At 54.2% G+C, this 18,742-nt stretch overlaps 9 protein-coding genes across 9 annotated transcripts; 3 read left to right on the forward strand and 6 right to left on the reverse strand.

The window, feature by feature from the left end:
• Positions 1 to 505: 505 nt before the first annotated feature.
• On the forward strand, positions 506 to 2,520 carry BU26DRAFT_416294 (uncharacterized protein; the record flags this gene model as incomplete). Its single annotated transcript, XM_033823150.1, has 4 exons — positions 506 to 685; positions 738 to 1,218; positions 1,260 to 1,472; positions 2,117 to 2,520. 4 exons carry the CDS (start codon positions 506 to 508, stop codon positions 2,518 to 2,520), a joined length of 1,278 nt encoding a protein of 425 aa, XP_033690347.1.
• A 595-nt stretch (positions 2,521 to 3,115) lies between these two features.
• Positions 3,116 to 3,993, reverse strand: BU26DRAFT_515065 (uncharacterized protein). The gene is made up of 4 exons (XM_033827977.1): positions 3,806 to 3,993; positions 3,655 to 3,748; positions 3,342 to 3,388; positions 3,116 to 3,205 (listed from the first exon to the last, which is right to left on the reverse strand). The coding sequence occupies exons 1-4, from the start codon at positions 3,839 to 3,841 to the stop codon at positions 3,122 to 3,124; spliced, it is 261 nt and encodes an 86-aa protein (XP_033690348.1). The 5' UTR covers positions 3,842 to 3,993; the 3' UTR covers positions 3,116 to 3,121.
• A 196-nt stretch (positions 3,994 to 4,189) lies between these two features.
• Positions 4,190 to 5,052, forward strand: BU26DRAFT_600868 (ribosomal protein L38e; the record flags this gene model as incomplete). The annotated part of the gene is made up of 3 exons (XM_033835207.1): positions 4,190 to 4,349; positions 4,409 to 4,537; positions 4,646 to 5,052. 3 exons carry the CDS (start codon positions 4,190 to 4,192, stop codon positions 4,699 to 4,701), a joined length of 345 nt encoding a protein of 114 aa, XP_033690349.1. The 3' UTR covers positions 4,702 to 5,052.
• On the reverse strand, positions 4,570 to 6,018 carry BU26DRAFT_584047 (Metallo-hydrolase/oxidoreductase; the record flags this gene model as incomplete). Its single annotated transcript, XM_033834586.1, has 2 exons — positions 4,570 to 5,360; positions 5,425 to 6,018. The coding sequence occupies 2 exons, from the start codon at positions 6,016 to 6,018 to the stop codon at positions 4,977 to 4,979; spliced, it is 978 nt and encodes a 325-aa protein (XP_033690350.1). The 3' UTR covers positions 4,570 to 4,976.
• An 804-nt stretch (positions 6,019 to 6,822) lies between these two features.
• On the forward strand, positions 6,823 to 8,899 carry BU26DRAFT_416796 (glycoside hydrolase family 47 protein; the record flags this gene model as incomplete). The annotated part of the gene is made up of 3 exons (XM_033823175.1): positions 6,823 to 7,219; positions 7,294 to 8,624; positions 8,687 to 8,899. 3 exons carry the CDS (start codon positions 6,823 to 6,825, stop codon positions 8,897 to 8,899), a joined length of 1,941 nt encoding a protein of 646 aa, XP_033690351.1.
• Positions 8,900 to 11,074: 2,175 nt separating this feature from the next.
• On the reverse strand, positions 11,075 to 12,288 carry BU26DRAFT_559958 (uncharacterized protein; the record flags this gene model as incomplete). Its single annotated transcript, XM_033832757.1, has 3 exons — positions 11,075 to 11,429; positions 11,502 to 11,839; positions 11,956 to 12,288. 3 exons carry the CDS (start codon positions 12,286 to 12,288, stop codon positions 11,075 to 11,077), a joined length of 1,026 nt encoding a protein of 341 aa, XP_033690352.1.
• Positions 12,289 to 13,389: 1,101 nt separating this feature from the next.
• On the reverse strand, positions 13,390 to 14,793 carry BU26DRAFT_154261 (uncharacterized protein). The gene is made up of 2 exons (XM_033820033.1): positions 14,526 to 14,793; positions 13,390 to 14,452 (listed from the first exon to the last, which is right to left on the reverse strand). Exon 2 carries the CDS (start codon positions 14,448 to 14,450, stop codon positions 13,476 to 13,478), a length of 975 nt encoding a protein of 324 aa, XP_033690353.1. The 5' UTR covers positions 14,451 to 14,452; positions 14,526 to 14,793; the 3' UTR covers positions 13,390 to 13,475.
• A 168-nt stretch (positions 14,794 to 14,961) lies between these two features.
• Positions 14,962 to 16,319, reverse strand: BU26DRAFT_154322 (uncharacterized protein). Its single transcript, XM_033820034.1, has 2 exons — positions 16,268 to 16,319; positions 14,962 to 16,213 (listed from the first exon to the last, which is right to left on the reverse strand). Exon 2 carries the CDS (start codon positions 16,022 to 16,024, stop codon positions 15,065 to 15,067), a length of 960 nt encoding a protein of 319 aa, XP_033690354.1. The 5' UTR covers positions 16,025 to 16,213; positions 16,268 to 16,319; the 3' UTR covers positions 14,962 to 15,064.
• A 176-nt stretch (positions 16,320 to 16,495) lies between these two features.
• Positions 16,496 to 18,600, reverse strand: BU26DRAFT_559961 (MFS transporter-like protein; the record flags this gene model as incomplete). Its single annotated transcript, XM_033832758.1, has 6 exons — positions 16,496 to 16,626; positions 16,691 to 16,858; positions 16,919 to 17,327; positions 17,397 to 18,308; positions 18,361 to 18,497; positions 18,555 to 18,600. 6 exons carry the CDS (start codon positions 18,598 to 18,600, stop codon positions 16,496 to 16,498), a joined length of 1,803 nt encoding a protein of 600 aa, XP_033690355.1.
• Between the last annotated feature and the right edge of the window lie 142 nt (positions 18,601 to 18,742).

Below are 18,742 nucleotides of genomic sequence, written 5' to 3' on the forward strand. Positions count from 1 at the left end.
AGCATGGTACATGTCCACGTACGTACTACATAGGCGCGGCTAAAGATTGTTTTCTCTTACCTTGCCGTCTGCTCCGACGTCACACCGCAAGCTTCAGAAATCAATACTTGACGGGCCCGCCTTACTTTTTCCTCCACCTCTCCGCCAGAAAAGAATCTCACTTCACCAGCTATTGCGACTTACAGCCTGCTGTCACTATTCCTCCAAGTATATCTTCCAGGGACTCCTACTTCTTTATGCTCCCGAGTTCGTCACCCGGACACGCCATTCTTGATCCGAGCAGCTACCATTACGCATTTGCGAAGAACCTGCGAGTATTGCCCCCTCAGTATAAGCCCTCTGCGCCAGGACGAACCAGTGCACCCTCACTTCTTCATTCAGCGACAGCTTCTACCCAGTCCGGCAACACGCTTTGCTCCCCGCCTTCGACGTCTGCAGCCAGTCCCACCTCAATTGGTCAATTCGAACCCTTTGCGCAGAGCCAGTAACTGCGGACCTCCCCACAATGAAGGTCTTCGAGAAGGAAACCGACCGCAAGGCAAATGCCCATATATTTGCGTTAGGTAGGGTCAAAGAGCTGGAAGAGTACGGTCAGTACGTAGATCCGGTCGACAAGGCCCTTTGCTGCTATGTCCCAGTTGAGGAGGGCATGGTAGTCAAGGTTGGAGGGCGGTTCACAGGAACGGTGAGTAGCTTCATTGAGAGTTGACCGCACCTACTGACATTGGGTATCACAGACGCTCAACCTGGGGTACGACGTGGTGGTTGACGGGGTCTACCGGCACTCACACACCTACCTTGGCAGGTCCGTCTCCTTGCAGAAGAACAAGAAGCTCGACTTCGAGACTTTCCTGTACCAGACTTCTGACGGGGTCATCGACACTGAGATGAAGGTCGCTCCATTTACACCGATCATGACAACACCAGTAAAACAAGCACCGGAGACCATCGGCACTCTTGAGTTGCGCATCTACGTGCTCCGGAGCTTCGGCGATGAGCACACTCTCGGAGACGTGCAAACTTACTACAAGATCAATGATGATGCTGAGGACGAGTCTGAGGAGTTCCCGACCTACAGGGTGATCGCCCCCGATTTCCGCATGACCTTCGAGACGAATTGCGCTGCTCTCGACAAGCCCAGGGCGACCCGGGAGAAGAAGAAGATGGACTCGAAGCGCCCCGGAAAGGAGCCATGGGCGATCCTTCGTTTCCATTACCGTAGCAAGGGCGAGTATCTCTAATTGCTACGACCCAAACAGAGAATACTGACAAGATGGCAGAGTCGATTGAAGCCAAGAAGCTGGAGATGACGCACGAACCCGGCTCAAAGGCAAAGACTGAACATCACCATCTCGAGCTTGAACCAGTTCCGCCGCTCCGGGTAGGCGCCATACCTGCCAAAGCAGAGGATGCAGATTGCTCCTCGCGGTCATCAACTCCTGCACCTACACTCCCCTCCACGCCGGCCAAGAGTGCTAAGGAGCGCTCCAATGTCAGCGTAAGTGGACGCACCCTTCCTTTACCTTTGGGGACCGCAAATTTCCTACTTCACCTCTACTTCTCGCTTGAAGTAAAAGATGTGTGAGCGTGGCGACTAATCCCTACTTATAGGCCGCGGTCCGCTTCAAAAAGCAGCAGCAGAAGGTCCCAACTCCAACTCCGACCCAGAAAGATCGTCGTGCTCCCCCAGAGCGCACACCAAGCCCCGACCTTTGCATTCCAGCAGGAGAAGACGACGACTGTCTACGAGCTCGGATCTTCCCAAAGACAACACTTAGTCTAGCCCCTAAGCAGACTTCCAACACTATGGCTACTTCTCCTGCCTCAGAGAGCACCGTCAATGACGTCACCCAGGACGTGACTGCAGTGGGAGAGAAGGAGCAGCCTACTGTCGACGTCACCGCCGCTGCGGCCGACTCCGAGGTGACCACCAAGGGCCCGACTGAGGATAAGGCTCTGAAGGCCTCCAGGCTGACCAAAGAGAACGCCGAACTTGCCAACGGCACCGAGGCTCTTATCCCTACCCAGTCCACCGGAAACGCTCAAGAGCCAGCTCAGCCTACGGTCTCACCTCTCGAGAAGCCTATCGAGGTTCCTGCGCCGGCCGCCACTCAAGTCCCCATCGCTCATATGGTCCCAGCCACGCCAGCCAAACGCCCCTCCGACCTCAAGATCCCCAGCTCTCCCGAGCCAAAGCGCGCCAAAGTCTCCCCAATTCCCGCTCCAGTTCCCGCCTCCCCCACGACGTCTACCGCTTGTCCCGGACCGAAGAAGCTCAGCCTAGCCGTCAAGAAGCGCAAAGAGATCGAAAACCTCAAGAAGGGGCGCGAGGACATTGCACGAAAGCGCGCGATTCGGGACGCAAAATATTCCGCGGAAAAGCAGCAGATGAAGGAGGAGATGGAGCGCCTTGATCGCGAGTTTGAGGAGGAGAAGCGGGCGCTGGCCGAGGAGAAGGCGCAGTATGAGGAGGAGGAGGCTATGCTGCAGGAGTTTCTGAGTGAGAGGAACGGCGATTGAGGTGAGGCGGCTTTCCTTATTTCAAGGCAATTCCGAGGAAACAATTGCATGAGAATAGCACAAAAGGTGGGATAGGGGTTCGATTAGGATTTGGAGTCTGGAATGGGGTGCCTGATGGCTTCAGTGGGGTTTTGCGGATTGGGTTGCTGGGCAAAAAGATCGGTTGAGCCTCCCTCAAACTCTCCTCTCAGGACTGCTATTGGGAACGATACGGCAGGTTGGCGCTCCGGAGCTGTCCTATTACTTGGCTTTGATTTCGGGGACGGCGGATTTGGCGCCGCGACCAGAAGGTGGTCACTCATTGCGAGCTGATCTCTGATCTCCTCGCGATTCGAGTTGGCAGCTCTACTTTCCTTTAGTCTCCTCTTTCTGGATAATCCCTCAAAATTATTGTTTCATCGACACGATACCCCTCTCTATCTTATTAGAATTGCGCTTGAGATTAACCGTCCCCACAACCTGTGATTATAGCATGGAATAAGGGGGTATCAATTGAATTTCGTATCAAACTCTCCTCTAGCCCCGAACGGCACCCAATCTAGAACGAAAAGACTCTGTAAAAACTAGCCTGGAGACTTTCAGTCAACTATCGAATGCCCAATCAGTTTCGCGGAGTCCTCATGTTAGCCTTAACACGCTCTAAGAGCTCTGCAGTCGTGGCTAGCGGCGATGGGTGTAGATTGCGCTATGTAGACAATTAGCTCACGTAGCTTAGCGAAGCGAAGAGAGTAGAGCAATATGAGGCATGGAGGGTGTAGTGCTAGAGGAAGTGTGGTAGGTATGAGTAGGGGGAAGGAAATGGAAGGCTGGTGGCGACTTACTTTCTTCAGCCAGGTGACGCATTCATCGTGGGTCCAGGTTTCGGGATCTAGGATGCAGATGTTAGCCATCAATGAACATTCGATAACAAGCAATTCGAGCCTGGTGAAGAAGACAGCTGATACAGCATTCGAAAGACCGGTGGCAAATGCAACATCTAAGAAAGGACGAGCGAAGACTGGTACAAGAAGGCATTGCAGGACGCGCGTCCAAGACGCTCATAGTATTACTACCTCGCTTTTGGAGACTTCGCACGCCCGAGCACCACCAAAGGGAGAAGGCAGGCGCCGATGAGGAAAAGAAGCAGCAGCATACCACCCTGGGGATCTTGACTCGGAAAAAGATCCTGGCCCCAAATACTCCACGCTGCAACGCCGGTGACGATGGCTGCAAAGGCGAAGAAGGGAGTCTGTGTTCCTGTCAGTAACGGGTCGGACGAGGGTACAGGAGGAAGGGGTTGCATTACACGTGAGCTCGTGGCGCGGTCGAGGGGTGTCGGCATGGTGGTGTGGCGAGATGTGGAGGTTGTTCTTTGGTCGCGGGATAGAGGCTATGTGTTGCGTAGTCGACTTGAGAGACGACAAGACACGGTGACGAAGGGTGTCTCAGGAATATAGAAAGCGGATATCGTAGGCAGCCGTCCAAGAAGCGTCGTGTTCTCTCGGACTCTCGCGCCACACACGTCGCGTCGTCAGTTCCCAGATTCCAAGCTATGCCTAATCCAACTTAGTCCCTCTACCGCCCCTTCGTGGCCCGTGCACCACAAGCGAATTTCCCTCCACAACATTTTGACGCACGCCGTTCACGATCTCTGAAGACGCACCGAGTCGATTCCGCAACTACCGCCACAATGCCGTCCGAAGTCTCCGATATCAAGCAGTTCATCGAGATCTGCAGGCGCAAGGATGCTAAGTGTACGTCCTTCAATCTCCGCGTAATCGTACATGCCCCTCCGGCGCTCCCGCATGAAGACGATGAGGTGAAGGAAGCGCAATTGAAGGGGAGAGGCAGTGCAGACGAAAAGAGGAGATGGGCATTGAGGAATAAGGATGAGCTGACAGTGTTGCAGCCGCCCGCATAAAGAAGAACAAGAAGGCGAACAACATCAAGTTCAAGGTCCGATGCCACCGCTTCATCTACACGCTCGTCCTCAAGGACACGGATAAGGCCGAGAAGCTGAAGCAGAGTCTGCCGCCAGGTACGGTACCGCCCTGATACATCACATACACAGCAGATGGAGGTTCAGAGCACAATTGGAATGGGATGGTTAAATTGAGTGGACTGGAGCTAACGGGGCGTTCTGCAGGGCTCACCATCACCGACGTCGGCAAGAAGAACCCCAAGGGCAAGCGATCGACTTAAGCGGTGGGTGAAGGATGGATGGGATTGTGGTGGAACAAGGCATTGGGAGAGGAGGAAGCGCAACACTGCATGAAGGATGACGGGACAGGCGGACGGGCGTCTCTTCGGAAATCTGTTCTCAAAGGCATAAGGAACCCTCAGTCTCGGGATCCGACAGGAATGAAAAACGTCAAAACTTCACGTTATTGGTTAGATCAATATGTGGATTGTGGCAGCGAAGCAAGCGTGCGTGAGCAGACAATGCTACTAGAGCTAACCAGCTATAGCGATGACCACTACTGCACCGTCCTTGCGGGCTGCAGGCTATGCCGGACCTTGAAGTTATACTGGTCTTTTCGATCCAAATAGACGATCTTATCACTCAATCCCGCGTCCTTCACGGCCTTCTTGAAGTCGGACAACGGTGACATGAAGACATCGTAGTCATCGAAGTGAATCGGGATCGTGACATCCGGATTGATGAGCTGCATGAGCTGCACTCCCTGATTTGCATCCATAGTCACCATCAGCAACGGCATCTTTGGACTGGGAATCGTCGTTCCGCCCAGATGGATCAACATCAGGTCGATTCCCCGGCCCTTATATCGCTCCGGAATCTCCTTCAGCTCGTCGACCATGAGCGTATCCCCAGAAATGTAGATGCGGTACCCGTTGTCGAACTTTATCCTGGTCACTCGTGGAAGAGTAGCCAAGCTCAACCATCTAGCCATTCGTTGGCGGCACAGCGGAGAGGATATCGTTGGCAACGGAAAGCGGTCCTGGCGGAATATGCTTCCCGGGCATTCCTGTTATTTTAACGCTGGGCTTCTGGCCGGCTTGGATTTTGTTCGTTTTCACGTCGGCGGTCAACGACTGAAAGAAATCCAGGGCATGGACCGCCGTGAACGAGTCGTCTCCCTTCGACGTGAGGCAGTTCTTCGCGTGCGGCGTCGTTATGATGGGTATCGAGCGCTTTAATTTGTCCCCGACCACCTTGTCGAAGTGATCTTCATGGTAGTGGGACAAAAGGATGGCGTCTATCCGGGGGAGCTCTTCGAGGTTTATGGCCGGATCTGTGAGTCGTGTGGCATTCACCCCAGGCCCCAGGTGCACATGATCGCCCGCATGCAGAAAATTTGGATCCGTGAGAATGCGCATGCCCTCCCATTCTAGAATTGTAGTCGCGGTTCCGACGAACATGAGTTTAGCATTGGTGTCTTCCTCGGCATTCGAAGGATGAACTTTTGTAGTGGCTGCTTCTGGCATCTCCGTCGGAACATAGGTGTGTTCTTTCGTTGGAGGACCTGAGGTCCCTGGATCGATCGTGAGGCGCTTCATGATTGCGGCTGGTGTAACTCTTTCTCGGGCTGTTGAGCTTCAAGGTCCCGGTTATGCAGCGGTTCGGTGGAGCTTGATTTGGCGATGCTAGGTTTTCGATTGGGCGTAAAGCGGTGGTACAAGGGAAAGCAGGAGAAGATAGAAAAGAATAGGAATCGTACTTCATCCATTGCGTAGGCCATGACGACACGACGTGGTAATGGTGATGATTGGTAGTACGAATAGTACGAATGCAGGGTCTTGTCGATCGTGAACGTGCGAGGATGGAGTAGACGTTCAAGAGCTCGAGAGCTCTTGCTGCGTTTATACCTACCATGCTCCAGGTCTTCCATGGGCTGACCATCAGCTGAACGCGTAACCTCCGTGATGCTTACCGTTGGTGTTGATCCGAGGGCTGTACCTTCCGCAAAGTCCGGGGACACGGGCAGCCACGATGTGGCTTGAAAGAAGCCACAGCTCGCGAGAGCTACATCCCTGTCGAGGCCAAGTATCCAATCAGGAAAAAGGCTTCGCCGTCAAGTGAGAACACCTGGCAATCTACAGCGCGACGATTATCGTGATTTTCTCTTTCTTTTGGCCTTTGAGGGGAGCGGAGTCAAATCTCTAATGTTTTGAGAGGGTCCGAGGTTCGACCTTTTTAATATCTATCCGCCGTGCCGCCGGGCGATGTACTCGCGCGACCCGTTCAACCTCCGCAAAACACCCGCCTCCGCCTTGACTCTCCTGCAGACCGCCGCGGCTAAAACGCTCGAGACCTCCTCCGCCGCGGTCCACGCGACCAAGCAGACGCTCGAAGACGCAGACATGTCCTTCGCCATTCCGCGCAACGTCCCCGACTTCAACGACGCGCAGCGCCGCTTCGAGGATAACGTATGGAGCAAGTTCAGTGGCAATGAGAAGGGGCTCCCGATGTATAAGGATAAGCCGGCTTATTATGGGGGCCGGAGAGGGGTGAAGCGGTGGTGTAGAGGGAAGAGAGGGGTGGGCTTGGTTGTGCTGGTGGTGTTTGGGGTGTTGTATTGGCTTGGGTGGTTGAGTGGGGGGAAGAGAGTTGGAGACGGGGTGGAGAAGAAGGAGGGCTGGGGGAGTATATTGGGAAGTGGTGGTGCGGGGAAGAAGGGAGTGGATTGGGAGAAGAGGAGGGAAAGTGTGAGGGACGCTTTCTTGCTTAGTTGGAACGCGTATGAGGAGCATGGATGGGGTAGGTCATATTATTCTCCTGCGCGGTGGCAACTATGCTTGCAGGAATACAGATGAGAGTGCTGACTCTACTAGGATACGACGAATACCACCCCGTCTCGAGAAATGGCAGATATATGGCAGAGCCGAACGGTCTAGGCTGGATCATCGTCGACGCGCTGGATACCCTGATGCTAATGAATCTCACGAAAGAGCTGAAGCACGCGAGGGAGTGGATATCGACAACATTGAACTATGATAAGGATCAGGACGTTAATACCTTCGAGACTACGATACGGATGCTGGGCGGACTGCTGTCGGCGCATTACCTGCAAGAGGCGCTTCCCGGGATGAAACCCGAGAACGCGAATGAGGAGGATCTATTCCTGGAGAAGGCTACAGACCTTGCGGACAGGTTGATGGGAGCTTATGAGTCGCCATCTGGCGTACCATGGGCGAGCGTCATTCTCAAGACTGGGCAAGGAAAAGGATCACACACAGATGGAGGAGCCTCGTCCACCGCTGAAGCAACCAGTCTGCAGCTCGAGATGAAATACCTGGCCTACTTAACCGGTGAAGCACACTATTGGGAGAAAGCGGAGAAAGTCATGGAAGTGGTGGACAACAATGGAGCGAAAGACGGCCTAGTGCCCATCTTTATCTACGCCGACAAGGGCACGTTCCGCGGCAATGAGATCCGACTCGGGAGTCGCGGCGATTCGTACTACGAATATCTCATTAAGCAGTACTATCAAACGCAGAAGCAAGAGCCAGTTTACCTAGAGATGTGGAACGAAGCCCTAGCGGGCGTCAAGAAGCATCTCCTTACCTACTCAAAAGACAGCCACTTTACCGTCCTAGCAGAGAGACCGGCTGGCCTGGATGGTTATCTCCACCCGAAAATGGATCACCTTGTGTGCTTCATGCCCGGCACAATCGCTCTATCCGCAACCGGCGGTCTCACTCTCGCCGAAGCCCGCAAACTACGCTCGTGGGGCAAGCAGCAAGAGGAGGACATTCTCCTCGCCCGCGAACTCACCAAGACCTGCATGGGCATGTACCGCGTCACCCCGACCGGGCTCGCCCCGGAAATTGCACACTTTGAGCTCTCGGATCCACCCAAGATGTACCGCCAGGAGATCCTGGAGTCCAAGTCCGACCTGGAGGCGGCCGAGGACGCGGACTGGAAGAAAGACTACATCGTCAAGCCCGCCGATGCGCATAACCTGCAGCGACCCGAGACGGTGGAGAGTCTGTTCTACATGTGGCGCATTACCGGCGACGATCTGTATAGGGAGTGGGGCTGGCAGATGTTCGAGAGCTTTGTCGAGCACACGATTGTAGAGAATGGGGGAGGGTTTACCAGTGTGGGGAATGTGATGGTTGTTCCGCCGCCGAGTCGGGATAATATGGAGAGCTTTTGGCTAGTAAGTCCTCGGCCCCTTCCCTAGCTTTTTTCGACAATGTGCATATCCTGATTGGTCTCTAGGCAGAAACCCTCAAGTACTTCTACCTCCTCTTCGGACCCAACGACGTTCTCCCCCTCGACCAGATCGTGCTTAATACGGAAGCGCATCCTTTCCCGGTGTTTGATGCGAGCAAGAAGAGATTTAAGACGGGGTGGAAGAGGGTCCCCAGGGATCAGGATGGGAATCTGGTTAGGGGGAAGCCGGAGATGAAGGATACGCATCCTGGAAGATGATAGAGTGCTGGAGCAGGTTGGTGTGTATACTAAAAGATTCCCCTGTATAGGTCATTGCATCATCGGCGCAACTTGGGATTCAATAATGAGTCCTAATCAAAATAGGATCAACGGTTTGATTGGGTATTCTTACTTCGAGGGTGGGCTCTACCGCAGAGAACGGATGAGGCAGCATAGCTTCAGCAATTGACCAGACGGTAGGTGTGCGCGCGGTTCCTTCTGGGGCCACGTATGGCGAGCATTGACGGCGAGATGCCGTTGCAGGTTCAGCCTCCAGGAGCGGAGTGCCCTTTTGCTAGGCTGGGAGTCGGCACTCAAACATAAAGGCCAGCCGTTCCCCTCACCCCTTCCACACGCGTTTCTTTCGTCTCTCCCTCATTTCTCGCGCACATCTGCCTCACATTCGTCTACACATTCCATTTCCGACTCACCGCTCCTCCGCGCCTCCTTCGTCCTTCAGTTCCAGCTCGACCAATCCCATCTCGGGAATCTCAGCCTCCTCGTTGCCCTTTTCGCCAAGGATATACCTACAGCCAACCATGTCCGACAACGTCGACTCCGACCTGCAGCTCGCCCCGTTCGAAGAGGACCTGGCTTCGCCCGATTGGGCCACTCTCGTGGAGCAGGTCATGCAAGAGCCTTGGATGGACGACCTTGATTGGACGGGATGTCAAGCTGCTGACCAGGGCGCTGAGGCGCTGCCTGGTGGCAGGTGAGTTTAAAAAAAAAGACATGCGCTAACAAAAGGGCAAGAGAGATGCTCAACACACGTCCCGCAGACCCCCATTCACACAGTTTGTCAACTGAAGTAGGGGATATCGCTTCCGATCCCACCCATGCCATCCCATGCATGTCTAATCCTTTCGGCCTACAAGGACATACCGCGCCGTTTTCAGCCCCTTTGGCGCCTCATGCTTTCCGGCTGGCTACGGTGGTTGAAGCCCAGGCACCTGAGGCGTGTCAGCCGCATATCAACCTCGTCGATGATCGACAACAATCTTCGACCAATACCCCGCCCCAGACTATACATGCCGAATCTCAAGCATCCTTCATTTGCAACATTGAGGGCTGTACATCGAAGCCGTTCAAACGTTGCGCCGAGCTGCAGCGCCATCAGCGGAAACATGATCCCAACGCAAAGAAGTATTCGTGCCCAGCACAGGGTTGCAATCGCACCGGGAATCGAGGGTTCCCACGACGGGACAAGCTCAAGGACCATATGCTGGCAGGTCATGATGATGACACCATGTTCCGGTGTCCAGCGTGCCGAGCTAGGCCATTGACTAGAGATCTAATGGCCCTGCACTGCAGATGTCACAGCTATCCAAACCGTTTCGAAGATCCTGTCAAATCTGAAGTGAGCGCAATTTATCATTCAAAAGAGTGTCGGAAATGCCCCATCCCTAGATGCCCTTTCCGTGTGTTCATGAGATATTATGCGATGGCCGAAGATTTGGATCCTCTGATCAGCCACCTCGTCGAGCAGCACGATATCAAAGGACGGGCTAACTTTTCCGGTCGCATCTTGGAGCGAGGCTACGATCCCACAACCGGGGACGTTCTGTGTCCCATCTGTCCGGATAAGCCTCGCTTCCAACGGCACGCCATGTTCTACCGACACTTCGCCGAGACGCACGTCCATTCTGAAGATCTTCGCCATTGGGATGGTGTAGATTTTGAGGAGATACAGGTTTGGGAAATGCAGCAGGCCCTGTGGCGGTGCACACATATTCCTGACGAAGTTCGCGAGCATCGACGGACTTTTTTGAGTCTCTGGCCGGCCTTCGACGACTACCCTGTCTGGGGCGACATCGAGGCTGTTTCCTAGTTTGTGTTTTCCGGGACGGAATTGGTCGTGACGGGCCATTGCTCGGTGGTATTGCTGCTACAGTGCTCAGTTACTCCCCTTTTCTTCTTTATTCGGTTCATAAATCTTTTCTTTGTCTCCTTTTGTCGTGATAATGAGGACCGGACTGTATTTCCTTGTCTTATTCTGTGACGATGATGAGGACTGAACTATATTTCTTTCTCTCCTTTCGTGACGATCATGAGGACCGGACTGTATTTCCTTATATAGAAAGAATCCAACTTCGTACGCTCCTTAAGCCCTCCCTTTTGGTTCTCCATTCGCCCTTATTAGCTTCTGATACCAGTCTCCCACCCCCAAGCAACCCCCTACCCAACCCTCGTCGCCCTTACCGTCCACACCAAACGATCCTCCTCATCCAGCCTAACCACCTCATTCACCTCCCCAACCCCACCCACCATCACCACCGCCACCCTCTCAACCTCCTCCCGAAACACCCTCTTCACCTCCTCAGCCTCCACATCCTCCGTCGAAAACAGCAGCCCCGTCTCAATCTCCACGGTCTCAAACCCCGTCAGCATCTCCAGCGCCGAAAAGTCGATCGGCCGCTCCTCGCGAAGTTCCTCAAACAATGTCATGACGACAGAGAAATTCGACACCCTGAGGTGCTTCGGCCTGTCGCCCGCGCCGATGTCGGCGGCTAGCTCGCGTAAGTGCGCCGTGCTTGAGGTGCGGAAAGAGACGTGCACGGGCGAGCGGAACGGGCCGACGCCTTGCTCGTCTACCTAAGTGAACGGCGAGCGGTAGCTGTGCTCTAGCGTGAGGAGCTTGGCGTTCTTCGGAGATAGCGGGATGGTCTTGTGTAAGGTGGGGTTCGTCAGCTTCGTGGGCAGCTTCGCCCAGGGTGCCCAGTCGCCTTTGCGTTGCAGCTGCTCGAGGCTTTCGGCGAGGAGTTGCTTGTTGGTGAGGAGCCATGGTGCGCGGAAGGGCGGAGCGGGGGCGGTAAAGGTGGCGATGCGAGGATGGGGGTGCTCCGGGTCGAGGAGGGGGGTTGGGGAAGGGGTGTATTGAATGTGGTAGTGGAAGGACTTGTGGCTGAGGGGGAGGGGTGCGGATGTGGTCCATAGCTCGTGCTGGGGTGTGTGTTAGTGTTTCTTCTCTAAGCACTGGGTTTGTAGTGTGCAAAGGGGGAGTAGGTGGAGAGCTAATTAGGAGGATCTTCGAGGAATAAGACGGGGTGGAGACTTACGTATATCTGATCTCTGATTTCGCGAGGGAGGTCGAAGAAACGGGATGTTGAGGACGGTAGATCAGGATAGGATGTATGAGAGGTCTTCTTCCGCTTCGGAGTCTTGATAGGCGAAACGCCGGCGTCTTCTCCATCGTCGGGCCGCTTTCGCTTGCTGCGGCTTCTGGTGATGGGCCCAGTGTATCGTCGGGCTGGTTTCTTGTTGGAAAAATGCGAGCCTTTGAGGCGCTTAGCGGGTACGACAGCGGACGAAGTTGTTTGCTCGCGCTTGGGCTGGATTCGGGTTATGGGGGCTGTGGTCTGCTCGATATCGGCCTGCGATTGAGGAGCCATGATGAGAAATGCAATGGGGTCGTTCGGTGGTAGGAGCGATAAGAGATCAGAGAACTTGATGTTGCGATCAAGATTGACGATTGAGGAAGTAGGAAACGAATTGAGATATATGATTTCAGAAAGTTAGAATCGTAGCTGAGGTTGACGAACGGAGAAGTAGACGGAAAATGCAAGATAGACGGTAGGAGAATGAGGGATAGATATGTATTCAGACACAATAGGAAGCTTTCCTCTCAAGCGTGGGTGGCCAAGGTGTTTGAGCGTATCGTAGGCATATTCAGTGAAAACAAGAAAAGCGGGTGGCTGGACGAGTGAGAGCGCCAAAAATCAGGTGGGTGACTCAACAATATCTCCAGTCTATGTTTCACGTTGGCGATTGACGCACGAATCTGTGTGGTTTTGCAGATGGTTGAATGTTACACACACCATTTGTTACCCGAAAACGGTCGATAAGATCCGACTCCTCAACCCATCCCCAAGTGTCAGCTCTCAGTCACAATTGATGAGATTGAATGTGGTAGGTTGCGGTCAAGTAGGAGACAAGTCGCCGCTATTCACAAGCGCGAGATGTGGCGCATGGCAGTAGGCACCACTGAGTAAATTCACCGAGGACGATTTCGAGAGCTCCATCAAGCCTTATGACATCGATTCACAGATGCAGATCTAGCGAAACCGGGACGGCTCGGTGCTGATTTATTGGATGCGCACGACTGTAGGAGACATGACTGCCGCATCTCGCTTTTGTTATCTGCCTTTTTCATGTGCGATGCTGTGGAAGCCTTTTCCATATCCTCTCGATTAAAACGAGATGTTGTAGAGCTCTTGTACAGTAGTGACGAGCATTATTTTGGATCATGGCTGTCAGCCTGGCAGGATATCGAGTTGTAATGGGGGAATTCAATGGAATTTAGCAAGTATGGAGAACCCGAAATGATCTGATCTCTCCAGATGTCTCTGTGTGACCACCGCAGTCGGTCCAGATGACCCAAGCTAAAGTATTCTACGTTTCCGGCCATGCATTTTCCGACTCTACTAAGCCATTGCCTTAACCCGCACCATTTTTCCGGCACCCTTCGTGTCGCCGGACCGTCTCCGACGTTGATCCAATATTAGGCGGTGAAACCCGCATATACGATGCACCGAAATCCCATGCAGTGCTTCCATAAGAGTGAGGAACGATCGGCCCATCAGTTCTGCTCAAAAGCAAACCGCCATCGGAATCCGCGGGCATCGAGTCGCGGTTCAGTGATAGGGGTCTTCTGGACGGTTGATAAGACTCCTTTCCCCATGACCTTGCGACCCAGCCTCATGACCTCCTCGACTAGCGGCTTCTCCAAACACTGGCGAGGAATAAAGAGGTCAACGAATTCCATGACAACGATCTCAAAGGCCGTGAGATGACTGAATCCCTTTTTAAGGCCATCCAGGACGGAGAGATCCACTTTGATTCGACAGAAATAAGGGGATAGTTGGCTTTTCTCTATGTCTGGATAGCACAGGTAAACCTGTAGCGCCAGTTTCTCGATGGTGGTGGAGGCGCTGAAGTATTCCGACAGACGGTCGATGCTGTGCTCGTCACATAGGTGGCCTGAGAACGTGGCTGTCCGGAAGCCGGGATTGTAGTTCTTAGTATATTTCAAGATACCGTAGGTGATGCCTAGCTCCCGAAAGTGGGATGAACGCATGGACGACTGAATACGAGGAAGCGGATCGCCACTTCCGATATGGACATACCACAGCCCATTGCGTCGAAACTGCTCCAGGGATTCTTTCAACATGGACTTGCAAGCCAGTAGTCCTAGTGGAAGTTTTGTAGCTGGAGTCTCGAGAGAAACGTTGTCGCCGCCCTCATTCGTGGATATCCTATAGAATGCGGTCACCAGACTTCCGCGGACGTCAATGGCAGGCGTTTGCTTCCACAGTTCATGATAAACCATGTCTCGGATCTCGCGCGGAAGCTGGAAGAAACCCGCCTTCTCACGACGGTCCCTTCGCCTCGGGGATTTTGTGCGGTGGTTGCGCTTCGAGCGTTTCAATGGAGAGTGCACGCGTTGCTGCTTTCGCAGCCCCTCTGGTGTCCGGTTTGCAACCTTTCGTTTCATGACGAGCTTGAGGGGCTTGAAGGGCAGTCGCTCAGCCTTTTTGGCTTTTCGCGGCGCCATAGCTGCGAAAACTGATCAGTGTGATTGCTCTAGACGAAGCTCAAGCCGACACTTGTGAAACGCATGGCAACTTACTCTTTCTGGAGGCGTCGCGCCTTAGGTGGGTAGTTGCTGACGGAGGTAGAGAATGAGAAAAGAAGTATGAGCGCAGATGAGAAAGAGTGATTGGCGGTGGGGCAACATAGCGGTGAAAGTGCGCGGAGCGTCGGCGGTGAAAGCGAGAGGTGAACGAAGGACCATGACATCACGCACAATTTAACGGAACTTGTGGCGCCACCGAGCATTCTGCCACAGGTAGATTGCGTCGCAGAGCTAGCTATACAGGGAGAGCTGAGCTCTGTTGCCAATACAGTGATCTCCTTCCTTTTTCCTCACACTTCTGAGTGACTTCTGCCAAGCTCTCCCTTTCCTCCACAGATTGGAATTAAAGAAATGGGAAGAACATACCGATGTGTTAAGCGCCGAAAGGCGAGCTTTTGTATAGACCGTATGCGTGCAAGGCTTTCGTCGATCCGGCCCCGTGCTTGAATGCTGAGCATACTGGAGGGTGGTCTCCCGAACCCGATATCCTGCTGTCGCGATACAATCTCGGAAGACTCTGTCGTCATCGGAAGCTATGATGCACGCCGCTCAAGCCGGTGGAGCCACCACTCGTGCTGCTTTGCTCTCATAGACGACCCCTCAACCTTCGTTTTCGTAACTGCCACCTTGTCGCCCCAAAACGCCTGAGCCAAGTCCAGGATGGCCTGTTGTTGAATACTTCTCAACAACTCCCTCGAGTCGGGATTCCAATCAACTAGATAATCACCGATAACGACCTCCAGCGTATGGAGTTGTTCCAAGGCCGTAGCCAAGGGGTACAGAGGGCTCAGGTCAAGCTCGATGTCTTGAGGAAGGACAGGGTGAGAGCTTCTGGAGAGGGAAAAGCGCGCCTGGAACCGCAGTTTCTTGAGATTCTTCGCTAAGCAAGGAAGACGCGAGAGTTGAAGAAGCCATGCGGCGTCGGCGGGAAAAAGCGTGAATTGATTCTTGCTCTGCGTTGGCATGACCTGCCGCAGCGCCACGTCTTCGATAGTCAGCGCGGTCGTAGGAAAGAGCGGTAAACCCCTGGGTCGAGCGAATGCAAACTCTCTCGAGAAGAGGAAGTCCAGGTGCCAGTATCCTTTTAGTCGAAGTTGCGCAACGCCCTCGTCCAGGAAGGCCTTGCTTGTGCGCAGCCACAGTGGGAGCGTCCATCCTCCACGAACTGACGACCAGCTGAAGCCGCCTTCTTCTCTCGACGCGCCGTCATATATCAAATATGCGACCGTGCGGTCCCGGCGAACAGAGGGATTGGAGTCAACGCGGATTCGAGGCGTAGCCTGCCAAAGCTCGTGATAGACCATATTTCTCAGCTCAAGGGGAAGTTTGAAGAACGGGGATTGATCGAGCGGGTCAGCCGGAGTAGATTGATGTAGAGCTCCTTCGCTGGTCTTCTGGCGCTTCGGCTTATTGTCTTCGTCAATCCCATGCGAGGTTGCTTTGTCGGCTTTGCGCTTCTTCGCCTTGGCGTTCCGGCGTCGCGAAGAGGGCATTGTGGGATCTCGTTTGGTGTAGAAAGCCGGAGAGAAGTCGATGGGTTCAGGAGAGAGTAGAGGGAGCGGGAGAGCTTGTGTGAAATGGGACGGGCGTAGTTTGGAGCGCCGAGATCCAGCTAAAGAAGCTAGCCTTTTTGGGCAACGCTAGTGAAATGGTACCTTGGAAACCATCTGACTCAGAGAGGACAACGATACGTTAGTTCGCACTTATTCCGCGGTATTGAAATAGCTCTAGCATACCTCCCAGCCCGACATTGTCTAATGCATAGCATCGGTACACTGAAGTGCTCCGGGACGCGGATCCTACGAAGGACGCTGATACCTACGACACAAGAAGTGCAAGATCTTAGCAGCGTATTTTCATATACCTGCGCATCTAGCCGGTATAAATGACTAATAAGAAGGGACATTACCTCCACACAACTCCTCTCTCCAACAGCCCCTAACCAACTAAGACACCATCTCTATCTACCTCCCAAACCCCATCTTCCGCATCGCCCAATCCCAAAGCCTAACAAAAGGCTCCGCAATCGCGTCCGTAAGCATAAAGAAGATGTTATGCCGATAGAAGAACGAGCGGCTCTTCTTGCCAAACACATCTACCCCTCGCAGATTAGCTTTAATCCTACCTACTAGACAGACAGGCGAGGGAAGAAGACTTACACATAGGAATTGTAAGCAAACAAATGCCCACCTGCACGCTCGCGATTGCCATGAAGACGGGCTTGATGCGTGCTGAGACGATCCAGTCGAAGCCTTTGAAGGTGAGGCCGAAGGAGAAGAGGTTCTTGAAGACGAGCAGGCAGGTGAAGCCTTCGACGGACATGTCGCCTATACCTTGTCAGAACCCATACCCATTTCAGCCGTACAGGGGGAGAAGAGAAAACTTACGATGCGCGTCAACAATATATAAAGCGCTCGCCACCGCGCCACACACCATGCCCGCGACCTCGACCGCGAAAAAGAAGTCCGGCCAAAACCAGCCATACCGCACCGCATCCGCGCTAGTCCATCCGAACCCATATAAGCCCGCACAGCCCAGAATGAGCTGCGGGATCACTAGTATCATTCTGAACTCGGGCTCGTACACACCGTGATTGAGCCGCGTGAGGAACTTGGCAGACCAGTCGGAGATGAGACCGCACAGGATGAAGCCAAGGAGCGCGCCCACAAAAGCGCCCGTGTACATGTACCCGGTTTCCACTTCGCCAAACCAGAGCGGCGGACCGAGCATGACGGCCGCGAGGACGACGCCGATGAGGACGGTCCAGCCAATGAGGGTGCCTTGGATGAGGCAGGCCTGCTCGTATCAGCCACTGACTCACTCACTTCCTCTCCATCTCCAACGGAAGATAGGATGAATACATACCCACAGGATGCCCGGATGAAAGAACAGCGGAAACGGCCTCAACAGCAACTTCAAATACCGCTCATCCGTCTTCCTGCCATTAAACGGCATCAAGCTCTGCTTCCACGTCGCCTTCGGCGGCTGCGTCACACCCCTCTCCGCACTATTAACCTGGCCCTCGCTCTTCTCCGCCCCGTTCCCGTTCGCGTCCCCATTTGCAGCTCTTTCCATCTCGCCCGACGTCTCCGCGCTATTGCCCACGCCCTGCTGCGTCTCGCTATACTTCGGCGGCAGAGAACCCTGCGCGACCGGCGTAATCAAGTTCCCCATGGTATCAATATCAAAGCGCTGCTCGCGTCGATACGTCGTCTCAGGGCAGAAAAACACCACAAGCGGCAACATCGCCGCGGCGAAAATAGCAACGAAGTAAAACGTCCACTCATACCCCATGGTATTCGCAATCTTGCCGACCAGCACCGGGGTGAAAAACGCGCCGCCAAACAGCGCGAGATTGCTCAACGCCATGCGAAGGCCGCGCTCATGCACGCAGTACAAGTCGCCGACGCTGGCATTGACCAGGGCCTCGAACGGCGCGAGGCCAATGCCCTGGAAGATGCGGGCCCAGAGGAGGGACTTGTAGTTTGTGCCGCCGCCGCCGCCGCCCCAGGCGCTGCTGATTATGATGATGAGCGTGCCGAGGAGGTACAGGTGGCGCTTTCCCCAGATGCGGGCGGAGGGCACGAAGAGGAAGCCGGCGAGGCCGACGCCGAGGAGGTGGTAGCCGGTTAGTAGGGCCATTTCGGTGAACGTGCGCTGGAAGTAGATGGCGAGGGAGACGGTGTCGGCGGCGAGGAGGGGGGAGAGGGTGGCGGCGATGACGGAGAGTAGGGAGAGGATGGCGACGATGAGGTCGCGCTTCCATAGTGGCCAGTTCTGCAGGCCGTATTAGCTGGATTTTAGAAGTAGAGAGTGTGGAGGCGCATACAAGAGGATCATTAGGATCGTCCGAAGGCTGTGGGACAAGCAGTATCTTGCCCGTCTTATCGTACTTCAGACTCGCATCTCTCGCGACGGCATGCTCTACCTGCCTCCTGCTCACATCCTCGAGCACATTTGCCGTCCCTATAGTCCTCGTCAGTCACTCCACGCAACACTCGCCCAATTACTCCCCGCGCATACCAGGGACGTGCTCAAGCTTGTGGTCGTCGAGAATCCCAAGTCCCATTGTCGCAAATAGACATTAAGATACCGGATAAGAAAGAGTAAAGAGAACACGACGCAAAAAAGCCTCTCACGTCGTGAACAGGAGAAGGCCTGCCATCACGTTATTTGGGCCAGGAGAGTGCGCGGTCGTGGAGAGATTTGTG

This window comes from Trematosphaeria pertusa (assembly GCF_010094035.1).
Source record: "Trematosphaeria pertusa strain CBS 122368 unplaced genomic scaffold BU26scaffold_2, whole genome shotgun sequence".
Taxonomy (NCBI): domain Eukaryota; kingdom Fungi; phylum Ascomycota; class Dothideomycetes; order Pleosporales; family Trematosphaeriaceae; genus Trematosphaeria; species Trematosphaeria pertusa.

Bases quoted from the DNA above. Each gene is read 5' to 3' on its own strand.
- BU26DRAFT_515065 (XM_033827977.1), bottom strand. From the start codon at position 3,841: ATGCCGACACCCCTCGACCGCGCCACGAGCTCACGT. The intron at 3,389-3,654 runs GTATGCTGCTGC...TCTGCATCCTAG, and splicing joins GAGTCAAGATCCCCAGGGTG to ATCCCGAAACCTGGACCCAC. The intron at 3,206-3,341 runs GTAAGTCGCCAC...TTGTCTACATAG, and splicing joins GCGTCACCTGGCTGAAGAAA to CGCAATCTACACCCATCGCC.
- BU26DRAFT_154261 (XM_033820033.1), bottom strand. From the start codon at position 14,450: ATGGCGCCGCGAAAAGCCAAAAAGGCTGAGCGACTGCCCTTCAAGCCC.
- BU26DRAFT_154322 (XM_033820034.1), bottom strand. From the start codon at position 16,024: ATGCCCTCTTCGCGACGCCGGAACGCCAAGGCGAAGAAGCGCAAAGCC.